This window comes from Hyla sarda, chromosome 2 (assembly GCF_029499605.1).
Source record: "Hyla sarda isolate aHylSar1 chromosome 2, aHylSar1.hap1, whole genome shotgun sequence".
In the NCBI taxonomy this organism is placed as follows: Eukaryota; Metazoa; Chordata; class Amphibia; order Anura; family Hylidae; genus Hyla; species Hyla sarda.
This window is the reverse complement of record NC_079190.1, coordinates 437925205-437939131: the sequence shown is the minus strand read 5'-3', so window position 1 is coordinate 437939131 and position 13927 is coordinate 437925205. Positions and strand designations below refer to the sequence as shown.

At 45.3% G+C, this 13927-nt stretch overlaps 1 protein-coding gene across 2 annotated transcripts; it reads left to right on the top strand.

Annotated features, from left to right (window-relative positions):
* The first annotated feature begins 715 nt into the window (after nucleotides 1–715).
* Nucleotides 716–3900, top strand: LOC130356972 (polyubiquitin-C-like). 2 transcript variants are annotated; one of them, XM_056559201.1, is made up of 2 exons: nucleotides 716–1038; nucleotides 2184–3900. In XM_056559201.1, exon 2 carries the CDS (start codon nucleotides 2185–2187, stop codon nucleotides 3784–3786), a length of 1602 nt encoding a protein of 533 aa, XP_056415176.1. In that variant the 5' UTR covers nucleotides 716–1038; nucleotide 2184; the 3' UTR covers nucleotides 3787–3900. The 2 variants fall into 2 exon arrangements, with proteins under 2 accessions (XP_056415176.1, XP_056415175.1); XM_056559200.1 differs by having other exon boundaries at nucleotides 717–1038; nucleotides 2179–3900.
* The last annotated feature ends 10027 nt before the right edge of the window (nucleotides 3901–13927 follow it).

The following is a 13927-nucleotide window of genomic DNA, read 5'->3' as shown; positions in this document are numbered from 1 at the left end:
CTTCTACTGGTGGGCCGACCCCATAAGCTTAGTCTAAAGTCTGTGTTTACAATATTAAAGTCATCCTGTTCACCCACACTAAACCCAAAACACTGGGTTATAGAGTGGGTGAACAGAAGGAAACCGTTGAGGAGTCACTGCCTAAAATACATCCCTTAGGTCCAAAGCTATGTCCCACAGAAGATCCGCTTCTATCTTCTCTGAATTGCGCGCTGGAGGTGGGCCCTGCCAGCTCAATTTGAATATTCATTGTCACTGGCCACATGAGTGCCCGTGACCAGCGACTCCACGCAGGAACGGTGCAAGGATTTTCATCTACACAGGCAAAAGGCGTTTTAGCCTTCGGTGGGACATAAAGAAGGTACGTATTTTAATCAGTGACCCCCTAATCGGTCTCCTGTTCACCCACACTATAACCCAGAGAATTGGGGATAGTGTGAGAGAACCGGATGCCCGTTTTCCTTTCATAACAACACTGTCCTTGTGACAGAACATTCTTCCAGTAAACGCTGTAAACACCGAGAACCAGGAAGCAGGAAAACGATATCACCAACCAGGACAACTAGAATCTGCCAGGCAGCCCCAGCAACAACATTGCGTCACGTCCAGCCAATCAGCGCACGCCAAGCACCCGCCCCAAGCAAAACCCGGCTAGAATCTTCTAGAGGTCTCCGCTGTCTACGCCCCTCATACTCCCTGCCTTGTATCCCTCCGCGCTCTTGTAGCGAATGAAGTTTTATATTTTACATGAGCAGTAATTCTCTCTACAAACCAGACTGAAAACTCTCTGTTAAACGGAGTCCACCGTGGACAGAAGAATCTAGCACTTTCGGACGTGTAATTGCTGGCCCGCCCTGAACCCGGGAGCTATGTTTCTTTGTGGCGGATGAATAATTCAGTCAGTGTGTGAGTCATCACTGCGGCTATAAATAAGAGGTGTGTGACGCAGTGCTCAATTAGATACAGCAACAGCTGAGAAGAGGTATTCGCATCGTGCCACTGGAAGCGGTGTATTTTATTGTTCTACCCTGCTAGGAGGTAAGAGGCTGGATTTATTTTTAATGTATTTACGGTGTTATATTTTATTTGACAAAAAAAAAAGAAGGTTAATAGTACGGTTATAGAGTTGTCAGTTTTTTTTTTACTGCTGAGCGGGAAGGCGGTTTGGGCCGGAAGGGAATGTCCTCTGTGTGGCTGGAGATCTGAAAGGTCGGCAGCCTATAGGTTAGTGTTTTCCCAATCAGTGTGCTCCAGGTGTTTCAAAACTACAACTGCCAGCATGCTCGGACAGCTCTTGGCTGTCCAGGCATGCTGGGAGTTGTTTTCCAACAGCTAGAGGCACCCTGGTTGGTAAGACACTGCTCTATACAGTGGTGTAGGGGAGTTAGTCTTATGTCTTTCTAATAAAGATCCTGACTTGTGCTATTTGTTACCTCGGTTTGGATGTGAACTGTTACTGATAGTTTCATAAATCAAGTGTTGTAAAGTTTCTGGGTAGTGTATCCCATTAGTTTCTCTTGTATGTATATAGTATATGTATATAGATCTTGTGGTAACCTTGACATTTTCAGGGCTTATAGAGCTGGAGTGCGATCTCCTGAGTTTCAATTTTGCTCTAGTAAGAAAGCTGTCTCTCTGGTGCCATCTATAGGCAGCTCCTTATATAGGTGGCACCACTTTTTTATTTATTTTTTTTACAACTAATGATCCATGGATCTATTACCAGACTGTAAACAGCGGGATGGGGGTACTCAGTGGAATTGGAATAGCTGTCAGTGATGTATTTTTTTAAGAATGGTGACAGTATTAAATAGGTTTTCCTTACTAATTTATAACCTATCCATAGGGTAGGGGATAATAATAAACTCATCAGTGGAGGTCTGATCACTGGGACCACCGCAATCTTGGAAAAAGGACCCTTTCCTGAATAAATAGGGTTGCTGTACATTCTGTGAGTTTTCTAAACACTGCTGTTAGCCTCCCACAAATCAAGTTGTTTTTTCCTGTGAATAGGGGCTTTGAAAACTAGGCGTAGACAGATTAGCTTAAAAATCTGTTGTTTTTATAAATGACAAGTCTGTTCCTCTTTTATTTTTTTTTATTTTTTTTTTTGTTCTTATATTGTGATGTTAATTCTGACTTCATGATTGCATAGTAAATTATTTTTTATTTCCTAAGGTCAGGATGCAGATATTTGTGAAGACCCTGACTGGCAAGACCATAACCCTTGAGGTTGAACCCAGTGACACTATTGAGAATGTGAAGGCCAAAATCCAAGACAAAGAGGGTATCCCACCCGATCAGCAGAGATTGATCTTTGCAGGCAAGCAACTAGAAGATGGCCGCACACTTTCAGATTACAACATCCAGAAAGAATCCACTCTCCATCTTGTGCTTCGTCTGAGAGGTGGTATGCAGATATTTGTGAAGACCCTGACTGGCAAGACCATTACCCTAGAAGTTGAACCCAGTGACACTATTGAGAACGTGAAGGCCAAAATCCAAGACAAAGAGGGTATCCCACCCGATCAGCAGAGATTGATCTTTGCCGGCAAGCAACTAGAAGATGGCCGCACACTTTCAGATTACAACATCCAGAAAGAATCCACTCTCCATCTTGTGCTCCGTCTGAGAGGTGGTATGCAGATATTTGTGAAGACCCTGACTGGCAAGACCATTACCCTAGAAGTTGAACCCAGTGACACTATTGAGAACGTGAAGGCCAAAATCCAAGACAAAGAGGGTATCCCACCCGATCAGCAGAGATTGATCTTTGCCGGCAAGCAACTAGAAGATGGCCGCACACTTTCAGATTACAACATCCAGAAAGAATCCACTCTCCATCTTGTGCTCCGTCTGAGAGGTGGTATGCAGATATTTGTGAAGACCCTGACTGGCAAGACCATTACCCTAGAAGTTGAACCCAGTGACACTATTGAGAACGTGAAGGCCAAAATCCAAGACAAAGAGGGTATCCCACCCGATCAGCAGAGATTGATCTTTGCCGGCAAGCAACTAGAAGATGGCCGCACACTTTCAGATTACAACATCCAGAAAGAATCCACTCTCCATCTTGTGCTCCGTCTGAGAGGTGGTATGCAGATATTTGTGAAGACCCTGACTGGCAAGACAATTACCCTAGAGGTTGAACCCAGTGACACTATTGAGAACGTGAAGGCCAAAATCCAAGACAAAGAGGGTATCCCACCCGATCAGCAGAGATTGATCTTTGCAGGCAAGCAACTAGAAGATGGCCGCACACTTTCAGATTACAATATCCAGAAAGAATCCACTCTCCATCTTGTACTCCGTCTGAGAGGTGGTATGCAGATATTTGTGAAGACCCTGACTGGCAAGACCATTACCCTAGAAGTTGAACCCAGTGACACTATTGAGAACGTGAAGGCCAAAATCCAAGACAAAGAGGGTATCCCACCCGATCAGCAGAGATTGATCTTTGCCGGCAAGCAACTAGAAGATGGCCGCACACTTTCAGATTACAACATCCAGAAAGAATCCACTCTCCATCTTGTGCTCCGTCTGAGAGGTGGTATGCAGATATTTGTGAAGACCCTGACTGGCAAGACCATTACCCTAGAAGTTGAACCCAGTGACACTATTGAGAACGTGAAGGCCAAAATCCAAGACAAAGAGGGTATCCCACCCGATCAGCAGAGATTGATCTTTGCCGGCAAGCAACTAGAAGATGGCCGCACACTTTCAGATTACAACATCCAGAAAGAATCCACTCTCCATCTTGTGCTTCGCCTTAGAGGTGGCTGTTAAACTTAAAAGACTTTCATTCCCTGTTGCGAATTTTATGTTGCACTGTTTGGTTGTATGCTACAGTCAAAGACCTGTACATGATATAGCTAAATAAAGTTTTTGTTGCACAGCAAATTTTCTATTTTTGTGTTCTGAGGTTTCATTACTATATTGGCATGTTCTTACTAGAGATGAGCAAAGTTACAGTGACACTCTCCTAGGGCTATATCCGCCTTTTCTAGCCCACTGGAGCACCTGAGCTGAACTAATTTATGCAGCCTAAAGTTAGCAACTGCTGAGCCGAGGAGTCCATGACAAATCTAATCACTGTAACTTCGCTCATCTCTAGTTCTTACTATGGAATTGTGAGATGACACCTGTAAATGTCTGCCAGGAATTCACTGCATATTCCCCTTGCAGCACAATTCACAGGATCCACATGAAATTCAGGTAGGAAAAAGGTCCTTGCTGAATTCCTAAGTGTGATCTAGGGATGTCCCAATACCTTTTTAACTTATATTTTAAAGGGAATCGGACACCAGGATGACCCGGTTTCTGGTACAGCTCACCGTGCTGATATATATGGGTTCCTTGATGTGTGCAATGGAGAAAGCTTCTGTAGTATGAGTCAAGTTTTATCTCTTCTCCATTGGGCAGAACAGGGAATTTGCATTGGTGGCAAGACTGATGTCTTGAGTGATTGTTCTGATGTTCACATGGTGAGCAGCAGTAGAAACCGGGTCACCTGCACCATGTAACTAAAAATTTAAGTTTGCCTTTCATAGTAGGTAGTATCCCCTTGTAGATAGTGTAGATGGTTGTAGACAGCAGCGGCCCCATCGTGGTAGACAGCACATCCCCTTTGAGACAGCACCCGCCCTTGTGGACAGCAGGTCCCCGTTATAGAAATCAGCCCCCCTGTAGACATTAGTATCAGGCCGCCCCCACCCTAGTAGTTGCTCACTTTCGTCTGTCCTGTGTTGCCGCTCTGCTGCGCCATTCTCCTGTCCGCATCACATCCACTACTCCTGTCCGCATCATGACTGCCGCCCCATTCTGCCGTCCGCATCATGGCATCTTATGGAGGAGCATGTGACATACAAGTCACTCTGCTTCCTCCATAGCGTTACACTGGGTGCAGTGGAGGAGCAGTGACGTGTGTCACATGCTCCTCAAAACTCCATGATGTGGACAGGAAAACGGGTCAGCGGGAATGATGTGGATGGAAGAACTGGGTAGCAGAGCGCCACAGCTGATATCTGATTTGCTATCGTAGACATTAAACAAGTCCCCGATACCATGCAAATCCCTGGTAACTGCCTCAATATTAGTATCGGGACATCCCTAGTGTGAACATGACCTAAAATACAATTCCAAGAGGCCAAATGTAGCTTCCCTAAGGCATGCCATGCAAGTTTTATAATGTAGCTAGAGCCCAGCAGCTGACTTTAAAAGGTTTTGAGTTGACATAAGAGAAGTACCAAAAAGTCACTCTTGAAGGCAGTTTTAGCATACCTTGTGCAAAGCAGCAGTTGGTCATACCCACCACTCAGATTTAAGGATTATTTTTTTTTTAAGAGGTCCACAAAAAAAAAATCTGATTCCTATAGGCAACTACTCCACTGTTCCTTTACACATGGCTTGATAAATTTTATTATTCTACAAGAGGAACTGTGGCTGCACCCCCCCCCCCCCCCCCCCCCAATAAAGTTGTCCTTCAATAGTATAGGATGCCTTGATCACACACTTTATTTATATATATTTTTTCTGGATACAGCCTTTTTATAAGATGTTGAGTTTCTGACAATTCAGGAAGTCAGATGTGCAGGACTTAAAGGAGATATCCGGCGCAGACTTTCTATTCTGTCCTGCCCGGGCTGCAAAAAAAGAAAACTCACTTGCCTCCATATGTTGCCCTGGAGCTCCGCAACAGCTGATCTGTCGGTCAGACTGTTTACTTCCTACTTGCTTTAGCCCGGTACGTCACATGGCGCGTCAGCCTATCACTGGCAGAGGCGGGACATCGCAGTGATAGGCTGAAGTGCTGTGATGTATTGGGCTAAAGGAAGTAGGAAGCAGACAGCCCGGCTGACTGATCAGCTGTTGGGGAGCTCCGGGGCAACCTATGGAGGTAAGTGAAAGTTTGTTTTTGTTTGTTTTTTTGCAGAACGGAATACAAAGCCTGTGCCGGATATCTCCTTTAATATAAAAAAAAATGGGAGTGAACGTCAGGTGGTTGTGTGTGTGTACGCTAGTCAAACATACCCCTCAGTGTACAACATATACCCCCCCCTGACTGTAATGCCACCTATCACCTGATGGTTGCTCTGTACCTGTCATCAAACCATATTTTCTAAAATAATGCAGATTCTATTCCCTAATTAACACCCCTCCTGCACTTTAACAAATTTCAGAGCTTTAAAAAGCTCTCATCATACACATTGGGGGAGATTTATCAAACAGAGAAAAACTAATGCTTTTTCCCACAGCAACTAATCACAGCTCGCCTAACAAGCTCTGGTAAAGTGATAGCTGAGCTGTGATTGGTTGCTGTGGGAAAAATCTCTCACTCTCTCACTCTCACATTCTCTCACACTCTCTCACACATTCACACACACACACACACACACACACACACACACATCAAGGATGAGAATTTTACCAGCAAGTAAATAGCTGTGTTTTATAATTACATTAGGAATAATATATTAAGTTTAGTTTTGTGAAAGTTATTCTTCAAGGGCTGCCCATCTGATTTCTTGAATTGTCAAACTATAAGCTTGCATATCTCAAACAGGAGGGTGTATCAAACTGTAAGCAATTTCAATGTAAGTGAGCCACATGGGGGAGATTTATGAACACCTGTGCAAAGGAAAAATTACCCAGTTGGCCATAGCAACAAATCAGATTGCTTCTTTAATTTTGCAGAGGCTTTGTAAAAAATGAAAGCGATCTAATTGGTTGCAATGGGCAACTTTCTCTGGACATGTTTTGATAAATCTCCCCCATATTTGTCCTCCATTTTAAGAGACTGCAGGAATGTGGAATTCCTATCACCTGACGCCCGGGACTAGCAGTTTTGGGCGCCGGGCAGGTGAATTTGTCCGGCCTTTAGCCCGGCTTTGGGCAAGCAGGGCCGGACCTGACAAGTGCAGCGGAGATCTGCAGTCTGTATGGAGCGGGCTGCCGACTCCTGCCCGCTCCATACTCTGCAGCCTGTGTCCTCCGAAGTAGAGCAGGGGAGATGAGAAGCTGTGTAGGTCTTCTCTCCCATGCTCTGCAGACGTGCGGGGGGAGATGAGGGGTTGTGGCTTCTTGCTCCCCGTGCGGACCTGCGTCCTCTGCCTTCACTCCCCCCAGCTGTACTTTCGGAGAACTGAGGGGATGAGGCACGTCTGCACAGGGAGATGCATGCGGCGCTCACAGGGGAGTATGGAGCGGGCTCGGGATTCCTGCCCGCTCCATACTCTGCAGCCCCCGGCTGTTCGCAGTAGCCGGGGGCCACCGCTAATAGCCAGCATGCGGCGATTAAATCCGGCTGGCTATTAACCCTTTAGATTGCTGCTGTCAAAGCTGACAGCGGCGTCTAAAGGGACATGTGAATGCTCCCTGGTGGGCTAGTGGGGTGGATCGCTAGACCCCCCCCCCCCCATGCAGCGCGATCGCGGGGGGGGGCGATCCACTATGGAGGTAGCCGGAGGGCTTACCTCTGTTTCCCTGCTGTCCCACTCTGTCATTGATAGAGCCTGGCTGACCAGGCTCTATCAATGGATCACAGAGCACACAGATTAATAGAGTTCAATAGAACTCTATTCATCTGTCTGATGTATCTAATGATTCCTCATATGTCTAATAGTGTAAAAAAATAAATAAAATAAAAATAAAAAAATAAAAAAATTATTTTAATAAAAGTTTGAAAGACACACATTAACCCAGTGGTCTTCAAACTGTGCCCCTCCAGATGTTACAAAACTACAATTCCCAGCATGCCAGGACAACCGTTGGCTGTCCGGGCATGCTGGGAGTTTTGCAACATCTGGAGGGCCACAGTTTGAAGACCGCTGCATTAACCCCTTTCATGTTTAAAGTTCAAATCACCCCCTTTTCCTATATAAAAACATGCAAACATAATAAAAATAAACATATTTGGTATCGCTTCGTGCGTAATTGTACAACCTATTAAAATATAACATTATGTGTCCCGTACGGTAAATGTAAAAAAATACCAAATCACAGATTTGCAATTTTTATAATATCCCAGAAAAAGTTAAGAAGCGATTAAAGTCAGATCAATACCAAAATGGTACCGATACAAAAAACGGATTATGGTGCAAAAAACGAGCCCTCGTACAGCCTGGTATGCGGGAAAAAAATAAAGCTACAGGGGTTAAAAAATGGCAATTAAAAAAATTAGAAAAAGTTCAGAATTAGTAAAACATGACGTAAACTATACAAATCTGGTATCGCTGTGATCAGGCGACCTAAAGTATAAAACTAACTAACATGTTGCCTCAACCACAAGGTAAATGGCGTAGAAAAGAAAACCACCAAATCTGCAAAATTATCTTTTACTATTTCAATTTCACTTCCCTTAATAAATATATAATTTTTTTTTTTTTTGGTTCAGAGAATGTTATTGAAAAATTAAAAGGTATCATTATAGTAGGTAGTTATGGCTCTTATAGGGCAAGGAGGAAAAAATTTGAGCGTAAAAGCGAAAATTGGCCCGGACAAGTGGATCGTCATGAGGGACAAGTAGATTTTGCTCCATTTTATTCCCGTGGACAAGTAGTTTTTTTTTTATAAAACTTCCACACCCCTGCACTGGGCGGTTTATATCCGCTTTTCAAACTTTTCTATTTTATTTTTTCTTATTTTAAAGGGGTTCTCCACTGCCCTGTCTTCCGGAGCTCCACTCGCAGCGTCCAGAAGTTTATTACTCCGGATGCGGTGTGCGGGCTTCCGTGTTTGAGGCCGCCCCCCTTCCCATAGACTTTCGTTGAGGGGGCGGGCGTGACGTCACGAGGGGGGTGGCCTCGAACACGGAAGCCCGCAAATAGCATACGGTGTAATAAACTTCCGGACGCTGCGAGCGGAGCTCCGGAAGACAGGGCAGTGGAGAACCCCTTTAATGGGGTTGCCTTGCAGTCATTGAATGTGAACTTTTGAAGGGAGAAATGCCGGCATCTGAACAGCTACAGCTCACTAAAAGCTTTAAACTTGCTGTGCTGTCTACCCGTGAAATGTCATGCAAGGACAAGTTATTAGCTTTTGGAAGTTAGTCAACTGTTCCTCTGCATGGGTTTTGATATCATTGTTTGCTGGAATAGTTTATTCTCTCTCAAATCAACTGTCTGATTTTGCTCAAAGCAACCATTCTCTGCTTGGATTTTATTTTACCAGAACTCGTTAATATAAGAAAGCTTAGCTGTGATTGGTTACTATGGGCAAAACCATATATATGGGTTCAGTAAGATTGAGACATGTGGGCCATAGTGAAATATTTTCCTGTTACGAGTCTTTACAAAGTATTTAAGAGTAGTAACAATTTTGCCTTTATTCTCACGTGTCTTTAGCGGTGTTTTTGTAAAGAAACTGTGAAAGCATGAACAAGGGAGATTTATCATAACCTGTGCAGAGAAGTTGCCCATAGCACCAGTTAGCTTCTTTCATTTTTAAATAGACCTCTGAAAAATGAAAGAAGCAATCCGATTGGTTGCTATGGCAACTGGGCAATTTTTCCTCTGCATTTTTTCATCTCCCCCAACAATTTTACAAGAGTTTACATTACCAATGAGTAAACTGAATTTGTTAAAACAGAACTCATTCAGGGAATAAATGTGATTTACATTTTCTTCTGAAGTTCTGTGACCTTGAAGTTTGCATCCTGGCCTCTGAAGTTTATGATGTGATGTTTCCTGTATTTTTAGTAGACCACAAGCAGCATTACAATAGTACCATTTAGTTTAAAGCAAATCTGTCATCAGTGTCACCTGCACAAACTTGTCATTACCAACAGGTAGTGCAGGTGACACTGATGACAACAGTACTTACCTTGTCCCGTTCCGTGCATGGGATCTTCCGTAATCTCTTCCATTAACTTTAGCTCCGGGCTGACTTGAGGCATTGGTGGAGCTTAGTGATGTCACTGCTGCTGCTCTCTAGCGATGGGACCCAGCAGATTTGACGTCACTAAGCTCTGCTGAGACCTGTTGAGAGGAAAAGTGGCTGAACTGCAATCAGATTGCTTCTTTCATTTTTGAAAAGTCCTTTGAAAAATGAAAGCCATCTGGTTGCTATGACCAACTCAGCAACTTTTCTTCTGGACAGGTTCTGATAAAGCTCCCTCTAGAATTCTTTTTTTAAACTAACAAGAAATATTTGACTGCTTTTATAAAGCTGCTTTTTACCCCTTAGATTTCCTGCAATCAAGTTCTTGTGTGGCCAACAAAAGCACATTTTGCTGCACCAAAATGTGCATGTACTCTGAATGAGGAGGTGGTAGTGTGTAAAGGCACAATGTTGCATAGCTATGTATCTGCCTTGATGTCTTCCAGATAAAATGTGGATGTGTTCAATGTATATGTTAACACCTTTAAGACGCAGGGCATACATGTACACCCTGACGCCCTGGGTCCTTAAAGGGTTACTCCGCTCCCCAGTGTCCGGAACTCAATGTTCCAAATGCTGGGTGTGGGCTTCTGTGTTCGTGTCCCCGCCCCCTTGTGCCGTTGCGCCCCCTTCCCACAGACTTTCATTGAGGGGGGTGAGCGTGAACACTGAAGCCTGCACCCAGCGTTCAGAACATTGCGTTCCGGACACTGGGGAGCGGAGTAACCCTTTAAGGACTCAGGGCGTACCTGTACGTGTTGAGTCCCATTACTGGAGAACACTTCAAACCCCGTGGGTCCCGATTGCTATTAGTAGCCAGGACCCAGGGTTAAGGCCGGGCACAGCCGATCGAGCCGATGCCCAGCATTAACCCTTTAGACACCGCGATCAAAGTTGATTGTGGCGTCTAAAGTCAAAGTAAAACTATTCTGGCAGCTCAGTGTAGCTGACAGAATCGCGATGTCCCGATCAGCTTACTGGACGATAGGAGCGCCCTTACCTGCCTCCTTGTTGTCTGATCGGCGATCTGCTGCTCCAAGCCTGATCAATGCTATGCTAAGGGCTTAAATATGGGCATCTGCCCACCAGAGCTGTATGCAGTTTATAGTTGGTGTTGAGAAAAATCTTTTTTTATTTATTTATTTTTTTTAAAGGCAAATCAGAGAACTGAACCCAGAATTACTTACAGAAGAGGCAGAACAACATAGATTCCAAAAATGTCTGCCATACACTGTGCAGCAATAGCATTACAGGTATTATCCAGCAGCTGATCTGCCTCAAACCCCTTGGGGGAGATTTATCAAAAACTGTCCAGAGGAAAAGTTGCCCATAACAGCCAGTCAGTTCGCTTCTTTCAATTTTAACAAGGCCTCTGCAAAATGAAAGAAGTAATCTGGTTGCTATGGACAACTGAGCAACTTTTCCTCCGCACAGGTTTTTATAAATCACTCCCCTTGATCCCACGCATTCCATGATAGGTCAAAGCTGTTTTGACACAAAGGAACCTATACAATTTTACTCAAATGGCTTTAACCTGTTAGATAGTTATTGTACGTCATACCTGGCAGGCCGCAGCTGGTTCTTGTAGCTGAGGGCCGCTGTTAATACCCTTTAGATCGCTGCTGACAGTGGCATCTAAAGGAACCTTTAAACAGTCCCTGGTGATCTCCCCCACCCCCGAGCACACAGATCAATGTAGTTCTATGGAACTACATTGATCTGTATGAGGAATTAAATGATTCCTCAAAAAGTCCCCTAAAGGGACTAATAAAGTGTGTGTGTGTGTGTGTAAAAAATCATGGACGTGTATATACGTCATGGTGCAGTGGTACTTAACGCACCATGACGTACATTTACGCTCCACCATGAGCGGACCCACCAGTAATGGCAGACATCCGGATGTCTGCCATTAACCCCTCAGATGCCGTGATCAATACAGATCGCACTTAAAATGGATGATCGGATCACCCATAGCGCTGCCGCGGGGATCCTATCATCCATAACGGCAGACTGAGGTCCCCCTCACCTGCCTCCGTCCGTCTCTCGCCTCTCCTGGTCTGAGATTGAGCAGACCAGAGCAGAAGATTGGCAATAACCTATGCATAGCACTGAACAGTATTAGCAATCAAATGATTGCTATAAATAGTCCCCTGTGGGGACTATTAAAGTGTAAGAGAAAAAAAAAATGAAATGTGAAACACCCCCCCCCTTCCCCCCCGCAATAAAACGTAAATCATCAGTTTTTCCCATTTTACCCCCAAAAAGCGTAAAAAAAATAAACATATTTGGTATCGCCGCATGCGTAAAAGTCTGAACCGATCAAAGTATATTGGTAATTATCCCATACGGCATTTTTGTCACACCCCGTATATTGAAAAATTTGAAAGTTATAGGTGGTGAAAATAGGGCAATTTCAAACATATTAATTTTGTTAAAATAGTTTAAGATTTCTTTTAAGCGGTTCAATTATAGAAAAGCATATACTGTATTTATCGGGGTATACCACTCACCGGCCTATAACACGCACCCTCATTTTACCAAGGATATTTGGGTAAAAGTTTTTACCCAAATATCCATGGTAAAATGAGGGTGCGTGTGTGTGCGCGCGTGTATACCCCGATACACCCCAGGAAAGGCAGGGGGAGAGAGGCAGTCGCTGCCGGCTTCTCTCCTTCTGCCTTTCCTGGGGTCTAGAGCCCTGCTGCCGGCCCTTCTCTCCCCCTGGCTATCGGCGCCGCTGCCCGTTCTGTCACCCTATCGGCGCCGGCGCCCCATTGCTGGCGCTGATAGCCAGGGGGAGAGAAGAGGCAGCGGCGCCGCTGCCCCGTTGCCTCCCCCCATCCCCGGTTGCATAATTACCTGTTGCCGGGGTCGGGTCCGCGCTGCTTCAGGCCTCCGGTGTGCGTCCCCTGCGTCGTTGCTATGTGCTTCACGGCGCGGCGCATTACGTCAGTGCGCTGCGCCATGCAGTGCATAGCAACGATGCAGGGGACGCACACCGGAGGCCTGAAGCAGCGCGGACGCCATGAGTGCCGCTGCCCCTTCTCTCCCCCTGGCTGTCGGCGCCGCTTCTCTCCCCCTGGCTATCTGCGCCGGCAATGGGGCGCCGGCACCGATAGTCAGAGGTACAGAACGGGCAGCGGCGCCGATAGCCAGGGGGATAGAAGGGCCGGCAGCAGGGCTGTAGACCCCAGGAAAGGCAGGGGGAGAGAAGCGGGCAGTGACGGCCTCTCTCCCCCTGCCTTTCCTGGGGGTGTATCGGCGTATAACACGCACATAGACTTTAGGCTAAAAATTTTAGCCTAAAAAGTGCGTGTTATACGCTGATAAATACGGTAACTTTGGTATCATTTTAATCGTATTAACCCACAGAATAAAGAAAACAAGTAATTTTTACAATAAAGTGTACACCGTGAAAACAAAACCTTCCAAAATTTGCTAAATTGCAGTTTTCTTTTCAATTAAGAATAAATAATATTTTTTGGGTTGCGCCGTACATTTTATGGTCAAATAAGTGATGTCATTACAAAGTAGAATTGGTGATGCAAAAAACCAAGTCCTCATATGAGTCTGTGGATGGAAATATAAGAGTTGTGATCTATAGAAGGCAAGGAGGAAAAAAAGAAAATGCAAAAATAAAATAGGCTTGGGCCTTAACCACTTAAAGGGGTTGTGCACTGCCCTGCCTTTTGGAGCTCTGCACGCAGTGTCTGGAAGTTCATTATTCTGAACGCTATGTGCGGGCTTCCGTGTTCGCGGCCGCCGGACGTGACGTCACGGCCAGCCCCCTCGTGATGTCACGCCTGCCCCCTCTACCAAAGTCTATGGGAAGGAGGCGCGACCGCTGATTTATTTATTTATTTTTTTTAAGCGTGACCGTGGCCCTATTAGTTGTTCAGGGCACTGCATTTTTTCTTTGGCCGCAGCGCTCCTCCGCCCCCCCCCCCCCATACAGTTATAACAAGGATACATACTCCTCCCCCCCCACCACTGTCGAAAAAAGGCGATGGCTCGCCAGACTCCGAATCTGTCAGTGAGGACGAGGAAGATC

Excerpts from the sequence above, each read along its gene's own strand:
- LOC130356972 (XM_056559201.1), top strand. The coding sequence starts at position 2,185 with ATGCAGATATTTGTGAAGACCCTGACTGGCAAGACCATAACCCTTGAG.